General features: G+C 55.6%; 1 protein-coding gene across 2 annotated transcripts; it reads right to left on the bottom strand.

Moving 5' to 3' along the window:
• Positions 1-698: 698 nt before the first annotated feature.
• FCAMR (Fc alpha and mu receptor) lies at positions 699-13,633 on the bottom strand. Of its 2 annotated transcripts, XM_025987320.2 has the most exons (7): positions 13,165-13,598; positions 10,753-10,813; positions 8,748-8,891; positions 5,400-5,738; positions 3,811-4,552; positions 3,034-3,149; positions 699-2,388 (listed from the first exon to the last, which is right to left on the bottom strand). In XM_025987320.2, exons 1-7 carry the CDS (start codon positions 13,198-13,200, stop codon positions 2,207-2,209), a joined length of 1,620 nt encoding a protein of 539 aa, XP_025843105.2. In that variant the 5' UTR covers positions 13,201-13,598; the 3' UTR covers positions 699-2,206. The 2 variants fall into 2 exon arrangements, with proteins under 2 accessions (XP_025843105.2, XP_072589782.1); XM_072733681.1 differs by lacking the exon at positions 8,748-8,891 and having other exon boundaries at positions 13,165-13,633.
• Positions 13,634-14,176: the final 543 nt, after the last annotated feature.

Raw genomic sequence — 14,176 nt, 5'->3', positions numbered from 1 at the left:
AGATCCAGCCTGACACCTGTCTCTGTAAGTAAAACCGTGTTGGCTCCCAGCCAGAGTCCTTCCTTCACGTGTTGCCCCTGGTTGCTTTGGTGCTATGTCGGCAGAGCTGCGTAGCTGCCACAGAGGCTGCTTGTTCTACAAAGTCTAAAGTATTTACCATCAGGTCCTCTACGCAAAAAAGTTTGCAGGCCCCTGCTCTCAGTGCATCCAGCTTTCCCAAACAGAGTGATCTGAGGAACCCGGTCCGGGGAGGTTGCTTCACCAAGACGGGGAAACAGTCATGGTGCCTCCACACCCCAGGGCTAGTCACAATGCCCCTTAGTGTATTAGGGCCTCCTAAAAATCATACACAGAAGAACCTTTTTACTGTTCAACAAGCATGTCCCAAACCTGTTTGATCTCCCGAAACTTTTTTTTTTTACCTCTTCACAATCTTGAGAAGCTAGAGTTCTGTGGACGCCCCTGGTAAACACTAGTTGGGTGGAATGACCCTGTACTGCCTGAGTTCTCGGCCTGACCCTGCCTCTAATGGGCCAAGTGACCTTGGCTGTACTACATACACCCCGGGGCCAGCTTCCTCATTGGTTGAATGCGGTAGTGGGGCTGTCCTATCTCGGCCTCTTGCAGGTTTTTCGGGTAGGTCACTGCGATAGCGTTCATGAAAACGATCTGGAGCAAGATGACTGTGGTGTCATTGATTTTTCTTTTTTTTTTTTTTTATTTTTTATTAGTTTGGCTTCGATACACTGTTTAGCAATGGCAAAGTGAGGAAAGCACAAGATCAAGGTTATGAGGTCCCTTTTCTGATCCTTGCTCAGGTACCCACTGGGTTTGACCAAATTCTTTTCCCCACAGGGCCTCAGTTACTTCCCCTAGACTCTAAGGATCTATTAGCTCTGAAAGTCTACCATTCCATTTGGCAAGATACATTCAACGCTCCCCTCCCCTTATCCAAAAAAATGGGGTCTCTCTCACCAACCTTAAAGACCAAACTGCCATGATTTTCTGGGGACAGTGTCTGTGCTCAGTACCAGCTGTGAGGAGGTATTAATGAAGGGTTTCTACTGTGGCTGGCAGCATGGGAGGAGGCAGGGCTGATTCTTCTGGAAATGTCGACCCGACAATTCTCAACTCAATATCAGAGTCTTTCTTCTCTTTCTCTTCCAAGGCTCAAAGGCTGCTTTGCCCAAACATGAAGCTCAGACAGCTGATTAACAGATTTGACAAAATAAAAGAGCCGTGGGACCAAGGGTAGAGGGCAAGTTCCCCGATAGGCATGGGATGAAGTGGTCATAAAGCCGAATCCACATAAAATTCCTTCTGGCCACCTTCTCTGTTAGCACCTCCCTCCCCCTAAAATGACCATGTCTCAGCTTTATCAACAGTCCTTGATATCAAAGATTTATAAGCAGTTGAACAAGTGGAGCTTTATGAACAAGGTGAGGATCTACTGAAAAACACCTTCCTCATCCATGAATTTAGGAAAACCCCAGAAAATCTTGCCTGGGTCAAAAGGTCTAGAGCATAATGAGTGAGGGCTCCTGGGGAGGAATGATTTGAGGAATGGGGGTTGTTCTTTTTGGTTTCCATGGAGAAAGCACCTGCTGGTGGAGTCAACCAGGGGAACTTCCAAGTGCGGGGGGGCTCAGAGTATCTCAAAGGCCACTGAGCCCATGCCCTCCGGTCAGCCCTTCAGTCACAAATATTTACTGGGACCCCCACTGACTTGGAAGTTGTCTGGGGACATAGTGAGGCGGATCCAACATGATTACTGCTCTAAAGGAGCTTAGGATGCACTTGAGAAGGCAGCCTCGTGTACATGAATATGATTAAATGTGTGCAGCAGGTCGAGTGCTAACAGACCTCAGGAAAGAGGGCAGCTAGCGAGGGCTAGGAGCGATGGCTAAGATGTCACAGCAATTGGCAGCCTCTTCTATTATCAAATCCCCAGGTATGGAAATCCCACTTTCCCAGGGGACCTCCACCAGGGTTTAATAAATCCTTTCTTGAATCCTCTTTTGAGTCAAGCATCACCTTTGGCTGTGGGAAATGCTCGACCTTCCTAGGCCCAGGGGTGGCTAGCCCCTGCCTCCCCAGATGGAGCCCCAGCTCCATTAGCTCCCCTTCATGCAGGTGGAGGAAGGATGAGAAAAGGCTGAAGTTACGGTGTTTGGTCCTGGTTCTCCTCCCATGGTGACTGAGCAGCTTACTCTTCTATTCCTCGGGGTCCGGGGTGCCTCTCCAGGACTGTCAGACTGGCCTGGGGAGGACAGTCACCCCGGAGCATCTTCCTTTCTATGAGAGGCAGCTGGTCTGGCTGGAGGCTCAGTTCCAGGAAATATGTCATCTGAATCAAGGTGACCCCTGCAGTCCTCTCTGTCTCCTGAGCTGCACACATACAGAGGATGCTGTGAGGGGACTGGGGACTGAATTTGATTCCCTGGGAACCCCGGCCCCCAACCCCCACAGACTTTGGGAAACTCCTGACACCAGAAGAGTTGCAATTGAACCCTTAGATTGAAAGGGGTTGGGCCAGACCCTTGGGGTCCTGGGTGTGATCAACTTAGCCTCTTGCACTTGCTCCCAGAAATCTCACCCTCTCTTCAGAAGCGCTAAACACCATGGAGCCCTCATTTTTACGAGTATTTAAAACTGGGCTGGAAGAGATGCCCAGCCAGACCGTCCAGGGGGCGCAAGTGCCGTCTGCTCCCGCATCTGACCCCAGCCCTGCTGCTACCTGCTGCTGGGATTGCTCTTGGGGCACGCATGCCTACTGGTAGCAAATGTCTTGCCATCCCCTGAAGAGCTTCTCCTTCAGCCCTGGGCGGTCGCTGAGGCATAGGTACAGAGATGGTTTCCCCATTTTATTGATAAACCAGGAGTGGTTCGATGGCTCAGACGAGAATTTAGCATTTCTACATCCAGAGGTCCTGGCATCAACCCTGACCCCACCCAGTCCCGAGGTGTCAGATGGGAACAAGCACTCCCTGCACCCCCACCCCCACCCCGGGGGGCTACTGCAACTCAACTCACTCATCCTCTTTCTCTGGAGCTTCTTTTGCAATAGGCCAAGAGCCACAAGCGTAACGGGGAACAGCATAGAGACCGGAATCAGGATCCAAGATTTGTTTTTCTCTCCTGGAGTAGCACTGGAGTAGATGTAGCCGGTGGGGGGGGGTGGGGATGTGGAAAGAGCACAGGGGAGTGGAGGTTGGAGTTGGACGGGAGACTGAAGGGCATTTGACCCTCGCTGCTCACTTTACAGGTGAGAAGCTGAGGTGGGGGAGGGGGGCTGCCCTCATTCCCACAGCAGGTTAGTAGAAGAGCTGGGACCAGAACCCCGCCCTCAGGTTCCCAAGCCCTGCATCCCTGTCACTACTGTCTGCCCTGCCTGGGTGCGGGCCCCACCATGTGCCCCAGTGGGAAACAGCTGAGTGAGTCAGGGAATCTACCCTGGGCATTTGGCTCCACCACAATCCTTCCTTGTGGCTTCAGCAAGGACCTCCCATGTCTAGATTTTTTTGTTCCTCATCTTTTAAAAAAGTCCCAAAGGTTCCACCTAAATAGTCTGTTTTCCTAATGTTTAGATTTTACTTGAGAACCACATGAAAATACTCGGGGTTTCTCAGCAAGGACCCTTGAACAGGCAAGGGAGGGTCTGTGATTTTGATGGTCCTTGCCCTTCGCTGTCCTGGGCTTACAAAGAGGAGTGAGCAGATGGAGGGGGGCACAGAGGTCAGCCCACAGAGGAGCATGCGGAAAGTGGGGCAGAGGCAGGGCCCCAGCCGAGACGAGGGTCTGGGAGTTTACCTCTTCATGGGGGACCCCTTGCCCAAGGGCCTCACAGACCCAGCAGCTGGGGCCTGGCTCGGTGTGGCTTGGGGATCGCTGTCTCCTGCAGGCCTGTCTAGGTCCCCTTGGGTGGCTCCTTCCTCCGATGCCATCTCTCTGCTGGTGGGTCCCAGGGTCCACACACCTGCAGCTGGAGCAGTTCCTTCAATGGAGCCCAGGGCTTGTGGCTCAGAAACAGTTGTTGCTTCTCGAAGGATTCCCTGCACCCATTTTTCGGAGACCAGAGTTGATGGCCTACGGATCCCTGTGACCTTCGCAGCTACATCCGGGGCTGCTCTGACCCTCTCTGTTTCTTCCTCTGCTCCATCGGCCTCAGTAGTTGTCTCCCCCCCTTCCTCGCTGGGCCGAGCCCTGCTGGCTACCAAGCCTCTGGGGTCCCACACCCAAACATCTTCTGTTGTATCGGACACGCCTCCGATCGCTGAAGCCGGACTCTCTGGAATGGGGACCGTTGCCCAGATGGAGGCCGCTCCCTGGCTGCCCGTCCCTAGAGCTCCTGCCCCCGTTGTTCCCAGGGTCTGCCTTCCCTCAGCTGTTGTTCCTGGAGTCCCAGCAACTCCGGCCCATCCTGTCCCCTGTCTTCCTATGGTCTGGGTGGCTCCTGGGGTCCGTCTGTTGGCTGCTGGTGATGCTGTTCCAAAGGATCCCGTGACGAGCTCAGTGGCAGCCGGAGTGGCCTTGGGGATGGAGCCGGAAGGGCCTGCGAACGGCAGGGGGACACCCCATGGGAAGGCCACCCCGGCTGCCCACAGGAGTCACCAAAGGCCGCCAGGCCTAACGTGTTCGCTCCGAGGAACGCGGCCTCACGAAGCAGCAGCCTTTGCTCAATATGTGGGATAGGATAAAAAAATTAGGGAAAACCAGGTGTCTTCTCTAGCCTGTTGCAAACACTGACGTGCTTTGGTCCTTCCTCCTCGTGTGGTGCCCACACATGCCCTCCTCAGCCCTCCGGCAGCCCCTGGGCCCCAGCCCGCCACGTGGGGCTCTCGCCAGATGCTTAGTCAAGTGCGGTCCCAGGCACTGCCCCCTCCCTGCCATGCCCCCTCCCCGGGGCGCCCTTCTGCGGACCCTGGGTCCCCAGCTCCAGGTCACTTCTCTGGAACCTTCCACACAGAGCATGGACCTGGGAGGCGCCAGACGTCTGCTCAGGGGCTCGGTCTCAGGAAGAGCCTCTTCCATGCTCGTGTCTCACCTGCTCTGCTTGTCTGAACAAAGAGACATCGTGAGCCCAAGCGGCCAAATTATCCGATTCACTCCCTTCTCGAGTCCTGCCCAAATACGCCTGCCAGGAGCCGTGGGGGAGCTCGGGTGGGATGGCCCGCGTGCGTTCCGCTGGGAAGGGTTTCTCAATATCTACCTTCCTTCTGAAGGTGATTTCTTTCTGAAATGAAAGCCTGCTTCCTAGACGTCTTGCCTTACCCCCAGCTTTTCCTCATTACCCGCCCCCGGGGGGGCAAAGCCCTCTTGGACCCGTGCAGCGTCTCCTGCACCTGCACCTTCCCTGCACTCCCTTCACCGGACTTGACCCGCCAGCCGTGAGCACGTACCTGCGGAGACGGTCAGGTTCATGCTAAAGAAGAACATGTTGTTCGTGTTTCCAATGCCACAGCGGTAGCGCCCCACGTCATCCGGGGACAGCTGGGTCAGCGTCACCACAAACAAGCTTCTCCGCGGGAAGTCAGTGAGAGCCACGCGGCCGCGGTAGCGCAGGTGAGTGTAGTGGGTGGTGGACACGATGGTGTGGCAGATGTGTGTCACGGGGCTTAGGCGACACCAGTACTTCCTGTCGTGCATGTTGATGGTCAAGGGGGCGTAGTGGCACCGGATGGTGACAGCTCCCCCAGGCTCCCCGGACACCAGCCTCGGGCCCTTCAATGCACCTGCAGCTGCAGGCAGAGAGAGGGGAAAAAGTCAGAGGAAAGGGGGCGTTGAGTGTGGTCACCGTTTGGGGAGTCACGAGCTCCGCGCTCTGCCGGAATGAGGGGACAGGTCGGAAAATGGCCTCATGAAAGTGAAGAAAGAAGAATCAATGTGGACATGTCAGAGCTTAGCCCCTGGGTCCGGAGCACCCCAAGATATGGAATGGAGCTGCATCCAAGGCCCCATCTGAGACACAGAAACGCAAGGATACTCTTACCAGCTATTAGCCAGCACCTGTCCTGTGCCAGGTGCCAGGTGTGGTCGCACAAGTCCACCCAGAGCCTGTGGCAACATGTGCAGGTCTGTGGTGGGTTTGCTGGACCGCAGAAGAGAGAGGGTACGCGGGTAAGGGAGGCTGGGGTGCTTTCCTCTGAGAGGGGAGGCTGCCCTACACACAAGAATCCCGGTCCCCCTGGTGAGGGGCCGTCCCCAGACCCAGGATCGAAAAATGTTCACACCCGGCACTCTTCTGTAGAGATGTCACCGTCATGTGCCCCCATCAAAGCACAGACTGGGACCGTGTCTGCTCTGGCAAGTGGCAGAAATCACGCCTGACCCAGGCTGTGGCCTGTCTACCGAATGGCATGAACTTGACCCGGTGCGGGCAGAAGCAAAGCTTGTCCTTTCACTGTCTCTTCATATTGGCTCTGCTCCTTCACGCATCTCAGGCATCCTTTTGGGGACAGTAGGTTCTGTCGTCTCACCCGGAGAGGAAAAAGTCTGGTCCGGCCGAGAATGGCATCTCCAGGGCAGTGCGATGACCGGTTGCAACTCCAGGCTCTCTGAGCTCCTCCTTCCTCTGTTCAAAATCGCTGTGTAGGCCCCTCGGGGATCGCATACGGAGGGGCAGAGGGGAAGGTGGGGGGACAGTTGTGGGCTGTTCGCCTTGATTTCTGGGCACACGCATGTCCAGGGCCCTTCCTGGGACTTTGGCCTCCCAGACTTTCCCATGCTCTCTGGCTGCTGTTCCTTTCTTGTAAGAAGTGCCTGTCCTGCTGGCCTTTGGGCCTCCTCCACCTCCACCAAACCATGGCTTCTGGCCACCCGCCCTTCCTTTTGTGGTCATGGTCCCTTCTGGGGGGCCTTTGTGGTGGAGTCCCCACGCCAGCTCCTTTCGTAGGTGCCACATTTGGTCACAGGAAGCATAGTTTTGTCCTGCTGTCCAGAGAAGCTCGGACACGGGACAGCGTGTTGCGTAGCTTTCTACAAGTTTCCTTCTCTTGCTGGACTGAACGTGAAGGGGGAAGTAAGCCCTCCTGTCTGTCTCCTGGGGGTGGGGAGGGGGCAGGTGGAGGAGAGCACAACACGCTGACATCTGTCTCCAAAACAGCTCTTACAGGGAGTGTGGCCACACTAAGGATTCCTCAGATGGCTGGGGGGGGGGGGGGGGGGCTGTTGCTCGCACAACCAGCTGAGCCATCTCTCCCCACAATCCTACACAGGCTGTTAAATATCTTGCTTTGGGATGTCGGTGCCTGGCATCTATCAATTTGTTCTATGTCTCTAGGGCCTCTGAAACCAAGAAGGTTCAGTTTTTGTTTGTTTTTAAAGATTGTATTTATTTGACACAGAGAGAGAGAGAGAGAGAGAGCACACCAGTAGGGGGAAGGGCAGAGAGAGAGGGAGAAGTAGGCTCCCCACTGAGCAGGGAGCCCGAATTGGGGCTTAATCCTGGGACCCCAAGATCATGACCCGAGTCGAAGGTAGACATTCAACCGACTGAGCTCCCCAGGCACCCCAAGAAGGCTCAGTTTAATATCTAAGCTTAATAACATCCTGTGGCCAGAACTGGCTACAGAATTGCAAAGCCCAGTGCAAAACGGAAATGCAGGACCCCGCTGTTCGGAGGCTATTAACCCCCGTCCTTTATGGTAATAGGGCAGTAAACCAGGGGTCTTCTGAGGCTGGAGCCCTTGTGATGCACAGGGCACGCGCTCACGGAGCTGGCCTGCCTGCTGCATATGTCTTGAGGTCTAGTTATAGGGAGACTCAAGGCCGTACGGGCCACGACTGTAGCAATGTTCTCACTGTAGTTTTAATTAAGTGACGTACGTCCAACTAGGCCACGATCACTAAAGCTAAATGGCGATTTATCATTGAGAGAATTTTCAGGATTATAAACAAGGACCGTCTTGGGACAGCGTGGTGGGGCCCTGAGTAAGTGCTCACACCCTAGCTTCGGGAATTCTTACGACCTACGGGCTGCACACGCGAGAGGCCCTCTGCCCCATTAGTCAACAGGATGGGGCAGTCTGACTGCTCAGGAGAAAGCTGATTGAGAATCCTTAATGGGGGGCACCTGGTGGCTCAGATGGTAAAGCATCTGTCTGCCTTCAGCTCAGGTCATGACCCCATGGTCCTGGGTTCGAGCCCCGTGTGTCGGGCACCCTGCTGAGCAGGGAGCCTGCTTCTCTGTCTGCCTCTGCAGCTCCGCCTGCTTATGGCCTCCCTGTCTCTCTCTCTGCCAAATAAATAAAGAAAATATTTTGAAAAGGAATTCTAAATGAGCTCTTGCGATGAACATTTTTTTCTTTTATTAATACCAAATTGTCCTTGCCTTTGAGACTCATTTTATGGATTACTGATCGGTAGCTCTTAGTTATATGTAATTAACGTATATGTATATATATTATATTATATTATATTATATTATATTATATTATATTATATTATATTAATTATATTATATATAATTTGGAATATATTTGGTAGGTATTCCAAGTAATTTGGAATTTTTTATTAGTCACCTGTGGGAATTAAGGAAAGAGCTAGCATTTTAGGATGAATGTGGTGCCCCCCCCTAGGGTGCCCTGCGTTCATTCCCCCATCATTTCCCTGCGGTTTTCTGTGGCTATGGCCCCCCCTGGGGAAGAGCGAGGGGGGCCGGCAGATGGAGGGAGGCCAGGGATTGGAGACAGACTTGGTCTGAGAGAGCAGGAGAGGTCTGAGGCAGGGCAGAGGGAGAGGGGTTGCACCTGCGATGGATGTCTCCTCCATCAGGCAGAGGGGCGAGAAAGGAGTGAGTGATTCATTGGCCCAGAGGTGGGCCCCGGAGGGGACAGGGCCATTCCACAGGCATCTGAAATGGGGTCTTCTGTGTGGAGGGGTCAAAGCAGAACCTGGGGCAAAGGGAGGAGATGGACCATCAGGGGGCCTTCTAAGTTCACAAATGCACCCACGAGAGGCAGAGCCAGCTCTAAACTCCCTGCCAGGCCAGATTGCTGGAGGCCCCCCCCCATGGAGTAAGAGCTCCCAGCCTTCTGCCTCTCCTCCCTTTTTGCTCCTGTGACCCTGCTGGGGTCCCAACATGGGGACGAGAGGGGAGAGAGGAACAGAGTAGACAGTCACCACGTCCCCTGCACTGCCTCCTGACCGCAGGCCTTGGGTGGATGAGGGGGCTTGTCTTTGAAGAAAGATTGAAGTCCCGACCAAAACATTTAACTACATCCTTTAAAGTATCAAATTCAGATTTGAGACCTAGAGGAATTAAGTCAGGACTCTTACCTACGTTAACATGTTAGCAGAAAAAGAACGGGCCTGCCTGAGTTTTCATCTGGGGGCAGGGGGATGCCTGCCTTCTACTGAGAAATTTTATTTTATTTTATTTACTTTTTTTTTCTACTGAGAAATTTTAAAGGGGCGCATGGGAGATTGAAATAAAGAGATGGGATGATTATATCACAGAGAGTCCTTGCTCAAAATGAACCTTCGTTTCCTGAAAATTCTGATTTGTTTATAGGCCAAACATAATTATTAATCTTTATTTTTGGATTACCAGAGCATTTTTTTTATTCATTCATTCAATGGTTATTTGTTCAGCGTGTACTCAGGACTAGGTTCTAGGTACCAGACGCTCTGGGCAAACAGTCACTACATCTCTCAAGGGTTCTCCATTACCATTAAAATAAAATCTAGACACCAGGGGCGCCTGGGAAGCTCAGCAGTTGAGCATCTGCCTTTGGTTCAGGGCGTGGTGATCCTGGAGTCCCAGGATCGGGTCCCACATCGGGCTCCCCATGGGGAGCCTGCTTCTCCCTCTGCCTGTGTCTCTGCCTCTCTCTCTGTGTCTCTCATGAATAAATAAATAAAATCTAAAAAAAAAAAAAAAATCTAGACACCGCAGCACAGAGACAGGGCTATGTGTCATCTGAGCCTTGATCTATCCAGCCTCCCCACACCAGCCTGCCAGGACCGGGAGGGCAAGGGCTGTCTTCCCCCCACTGTCGCCGTGGCTGGTGTGTCGTCTGCCCTCTGTGGATGTGTACTGACTAAACTAGTGGATGCAGAGATGTAATATCATCTACCCACCTAGCTTCTTAGTAGACTCAGCACTTTGGGGTAGGGCAGGTCTGCATCTCAAAGTCCCCAGTATTGGGCCTGGTGCTGTTTTTATCTTTCTTTTTTTTTTTTTTTTAAGGTTTTATTTATTTATTCATGATAGACAGAGAGAGAGAGAGAGAGAGAGGCAGAGGCACAGGCAGAGGGAGAAGCAGGCTCCATGCAGGGAGCCTGACGTGGGATTCGATCCCAGGACTCCAGGATCAAGCCCTGGGCCAAAGGCAGGCGCCAAACCGCTGAGTCACCCGGGATCCCTGTTTTTCAAATGAGTGGAACAAGCAGCGCACCTTGCATCTGTTGCCTTCATGCCCTGGACCCCTTATCTTGCAAACGCAGCTGACTTTCAGTCAGCAATTCGAATAGAAGAGAGCAGAGACACTGGGAAATGTCAAAACAGTGATTATTCTAGGACTGACCAAAGCAGGCATATGCCCTCTCTGGGGAGCTCTTGCCTGTCTCATTCCCCCTGGAGCCAGGCCTGACCACCCCCTGGATCTTGCATGGCCTGGAGTCCCAGGAGGGAAGGCCAGGGGTAGGCCCGGACTGCTGAGGGAGCTGGGCGGCCCGCCGCGCATCCCTGCGGCCTGGAAGCCACGGGGCTGGTTTTGGAAGCTCTGAACCGGGGCTGTGTCGGGGTCTCACCTTGCAATAGGCACACCATGAGGAGGACGGGCATTTTCCATCCTGCCCTCCGGTTGGTGACCTGCAAAGAAAGCACTATAGTTGAAGAAGCCTGAGGGGGACCAGTGAGAAGCTGGGGTGAGCAGCAGGGAGACCTGGGGTGAGCCCTCTCTCACTCCAGGACGTCCGCTGGCGCAGTGTTGTGCTGGGTGGGCCGTGCCTAACCAAGCGCGGGACGTGGACTGCACCGCGCTCCGAAGCATGTGTGTTTGGCCCGGGGGCCCCATTCCAGGCTCCAGCGTCCCTGCCCTTGGGGTCTCTGTGTTCAGCAGAGTGGGGGCTCCCTCCGTAGGGTCCCAGCCCCTGCACCCACGCGGCGGAGCTGGGAATCCGGGGGAGCCTTGTGTCGTGGAAAGGCTACAGGCTTGCAGTTTGGACCCAGGCTGGGTGGTGGGGCCTCGTGGGCTGGGTTCCTGGCTGGGGAATGAGCAAGTGCGTCAGGGGGCCGTTGTGCAACTGGAACTCGACTGTGCCAGGGGCGCGGGCAGTGTGCAGGGACTGAGCAACTCCCGCCCCCCCACCCCTTCTTTTTGGCCGAAGAAGAGCTGATTCCCTCAGGGGGAGCCTGCTGCTTTGCTGGCGGGGTGCCTCCGGTCAGTCACAAGGACTTAAACATTGGCTCACAGATGAGCAATTGCACAAGGGCCCTAGTTCATTCTCTTTCTTCTCCAGGACTTCTAGAAAGCCCTCCCTGTCCCCTGGGCCAACGCTGATCTCCCCCACCGGAGACTCGAGGGTGGGCCTGTGTGTGTCACCCCTCTACCCCATGGCTCTGGGACAGGAGGCCGCAGGGTGTGGGGGCACCGCGGGCTCTCGGGAGCGGGACTGACCACTCCTGCGACAGACGCCCTGCCCGTCCCCACCGGCCGGCTTTCATCGCGTGCTGATTAGAAATGCCTGCTTCATCCGCGTTCCCCTAGGGTTTTCACGGTTGCTTTCTGACCGATCCCAAATCTGTGCTTGAAATCTATGTACTGCCTGAGGTTCCTGGGACCTAGAAGGAAGGAAGGGAGGAAGGGAGGGAGGAAGGAGAGAGGAAGGGAGGAAGGAGGAAAGGAAGGGAAGGAGGGAGGAGAGATGAAGGAAGGAAGGAAAGAAGGGAAGGAAGGAGGGAGGAAGGGAGGGAGGGAGGAGCAAAGGAGGAAGGAGGGAAGGAAGGGAGGAAGGAGAGAGGAAGGGAGGAAGGAAGGAAGGGAGGGAGGAGGGAGCTGGCTGTCCTGGGGTCCTTCCCGTCTCCTCCCTACCTCACTAAGGTTGAGAACAGGTGCACAGTCAGCGGTCTGGCCCCGGGCAGAGGACGGTCACCTCCCCTGGGCCCAGCCGGAGTAGGGGAGGAGGGGAGGGAATGGGGGGAGGCCCTAAGGAGACGGGGCGGGGGTGGGGGGCGAGAGCAGAGGGGTCACTGGAGGCCGGGGCTGGCCCCGAGGGAGCTCCGAGGGGGCGGCCCTGGAAGAGGCCCCCGCCCGCCCGCTGGCCGCCTGCCTCCCCGGCGGCCTCTGCCAGGTGCGCTGCCCTAATCTGCTGTTTGATTACCGCCCACCAAGCCCAGGTCCGTGGGGCGAAGTTTTTCTAGCACGCTGGGTGCTGACTCCGCGGCCGAGGCCAAAGTCTGCCCCCCCCACCCCCCCAGTGCGGGGAGGCAGCAATCTCCAGGCTCAGGAGCAAAGGCACCTGCCCCGAGGGGCAATGAGGAAGCTCGGACCGAGATAAGCGCCTCCAGGGGGGGGTATCGGCCTTGACTGGAGGCTGGCAGGGGGACGCTGCAGGAAGTGCGCCCAGGCACCCGCCCCGCCCGTGACCTCCGAAAGCCTTTCTCTGGAATACCGGGCGCCCCAGCTCAGCAGCCTGGGGCTGCAGGCCTCGGAGTAATGCCCAGCACCTTGGGATTGGGATGAGGGCCAGGGTGGGGCCTCTCGGCCCCCCCTCCTGTCCTGCCGGGAAGCGCATCTACCCCATCTCCAGCACAGCTGGGGGACTGCGCCCCAAATCCCCACTGCCCCCTCCTTCCGGTCCCCCCAGGCCACTTCTCTCCTGTTCCCTGCCCCCGGGGACAGCCGACAGGAAAGCCAAGGAGCCCAGTCGGGTAGTGCAGCCCAGAAGCAGGACTCAGGAGCTCTGGCCCTGCCTGTGGCTGATCGAACCATAGAATGACCTAGAGCAATGCATCCTGCTCCAGAGCTCTTTGTGACATGTGTGGGTCCTACGTGACTTGGGGAGTCGCGCATCAGGGTGAGCAGGAAAGTGGGGAGGCAGGAGGGACACGCCTGCCCCGAGAAGGGCCCCCCACTGCACACGTGAGACTTGCTGCTGCGAGTCACCACCCCTCCCCGGGGAGACAGGACCCCAGCCTCCGGGGACAAAGCCAAGGCTCACCTGTCCTCCTGGCTTAGCTGAGGCTTCTGCAGCCATCTCAGTCCAGAGATAAGACCCACCCGGACTCTCCTTCTCTGTCTGTCTGTCTTTTTGAGATGCTGGTGTTGGAACACCGTCTAGCTTCTCCTTAGCCTTGACACTGAGAAGGTAGCACCGGGGGCTGGAAAGCAGCTGGAGCTGCAGTGGAAGCTCCAAGTGCGAGAGGGGCTCTCTCTGCCCCTCGCCGCTCTGCACCTGCAGCAAGTCGCTGCACCCCGCGCCTCGGCTTCTAGGTCGAGGAAGGAGCCAGTCCTTGTGGTCCTCGCTGTCACTTACTCTCGCAGAGCTTTTCCAGGGGTGGCGACCGTGGTGTCAAGGATCTACATTCTCCAACCTCTCGTTATCCCTCCGGCCCAAGGCCCCATCCTGATCTTTCAGGATGCCCCAGTGTAACTGGCCCCTTCAGGATAAGTAATGCAACCAACAATCTGGGGAGGGGAGAAAATTTGGGAGAGGAATTCCCCTGTAGGCTGGCTGGACAGCGGGGGCCTTCTGCTGGCCTGGCCCCTTCGGCCACCAGGGAGAGCCAGTTTGGGTCACGGGCTCCAGGTCAACTGCGTGCCTGGTAGTCCCCGATTCATGCTCCAGAGCGAGCACAATACAGGAAATGAGACGGGCTCCATGGAAAGACAGCACTGACAAGTGGTGGCCCATCCAGGAGGACAACATGCTTAAAAACACCCCAATATGTCGCTTTGGAAAACACATCAGGGGTGGGTTCTCTTCCTCTTAAAAGATGTAATGCCTACCTCTGTTGGTTTTATTTTTTTTTTTTAATTTTTTATTTATTCATGATAGAGAAAGAGAGAGAGAGAGAGAGAGAGAGAGAGGCAGAGGGAGAAGCAGGCCCCATGCAGGGAGCCCAACGCAGGACTCGATCCCAGGTTTCCAGGATCACGCCCTGGGCTGAAGGCAGGAGCTAAACCGCTGAGCTACCCAGGGATCCCACCTCTGTTGGTTTTAAACTGACATT

Source organism: Vulpes vulpes, chromosome 13 (genome assembly GCF_048418805.1).
Source record: "Vulpes vulpes isolate BD-2025 chromosome 13, VulVul3, whole genome shotgun sequence".
In the NCBI taxonomy this organism is placed as follows: Eukaryota; Metazoa; Chordata; class Mammalia; order Carnivora; family Canidae; genus Vulpes; species Vulpes vulpes.
The sequence above is the reverse complement of the archived record's forward strand: the minus strand, read 5'-3'. Positions and strand labels throughout refer to the sequence as shown.

Bases quoted from the DNA above. Each gene is read 5' to 3' on its own strand.
- FCAMR (XM_025987320.2), bottom strand. From the start codon at position 13,200: ATGGCTGCAGAAGCCTCAGCTAAGCCAGGAGGACAG. The intron at 10,814-13,164 runs GTGAGCCTTGGC...CTTTCTTTGCAG, and splicing joins CAGCTAAGCCAGGAGGACAG to GTCACCAACCGGAGGGCAGG. The intron at 5,739-8,747 runs GTGCAACCCCTC...CTCTGCCTGCAG, and splicing joins GGAGGAGACATCCATCGCAG to CTGCAGGTGCATTGAAGGGC.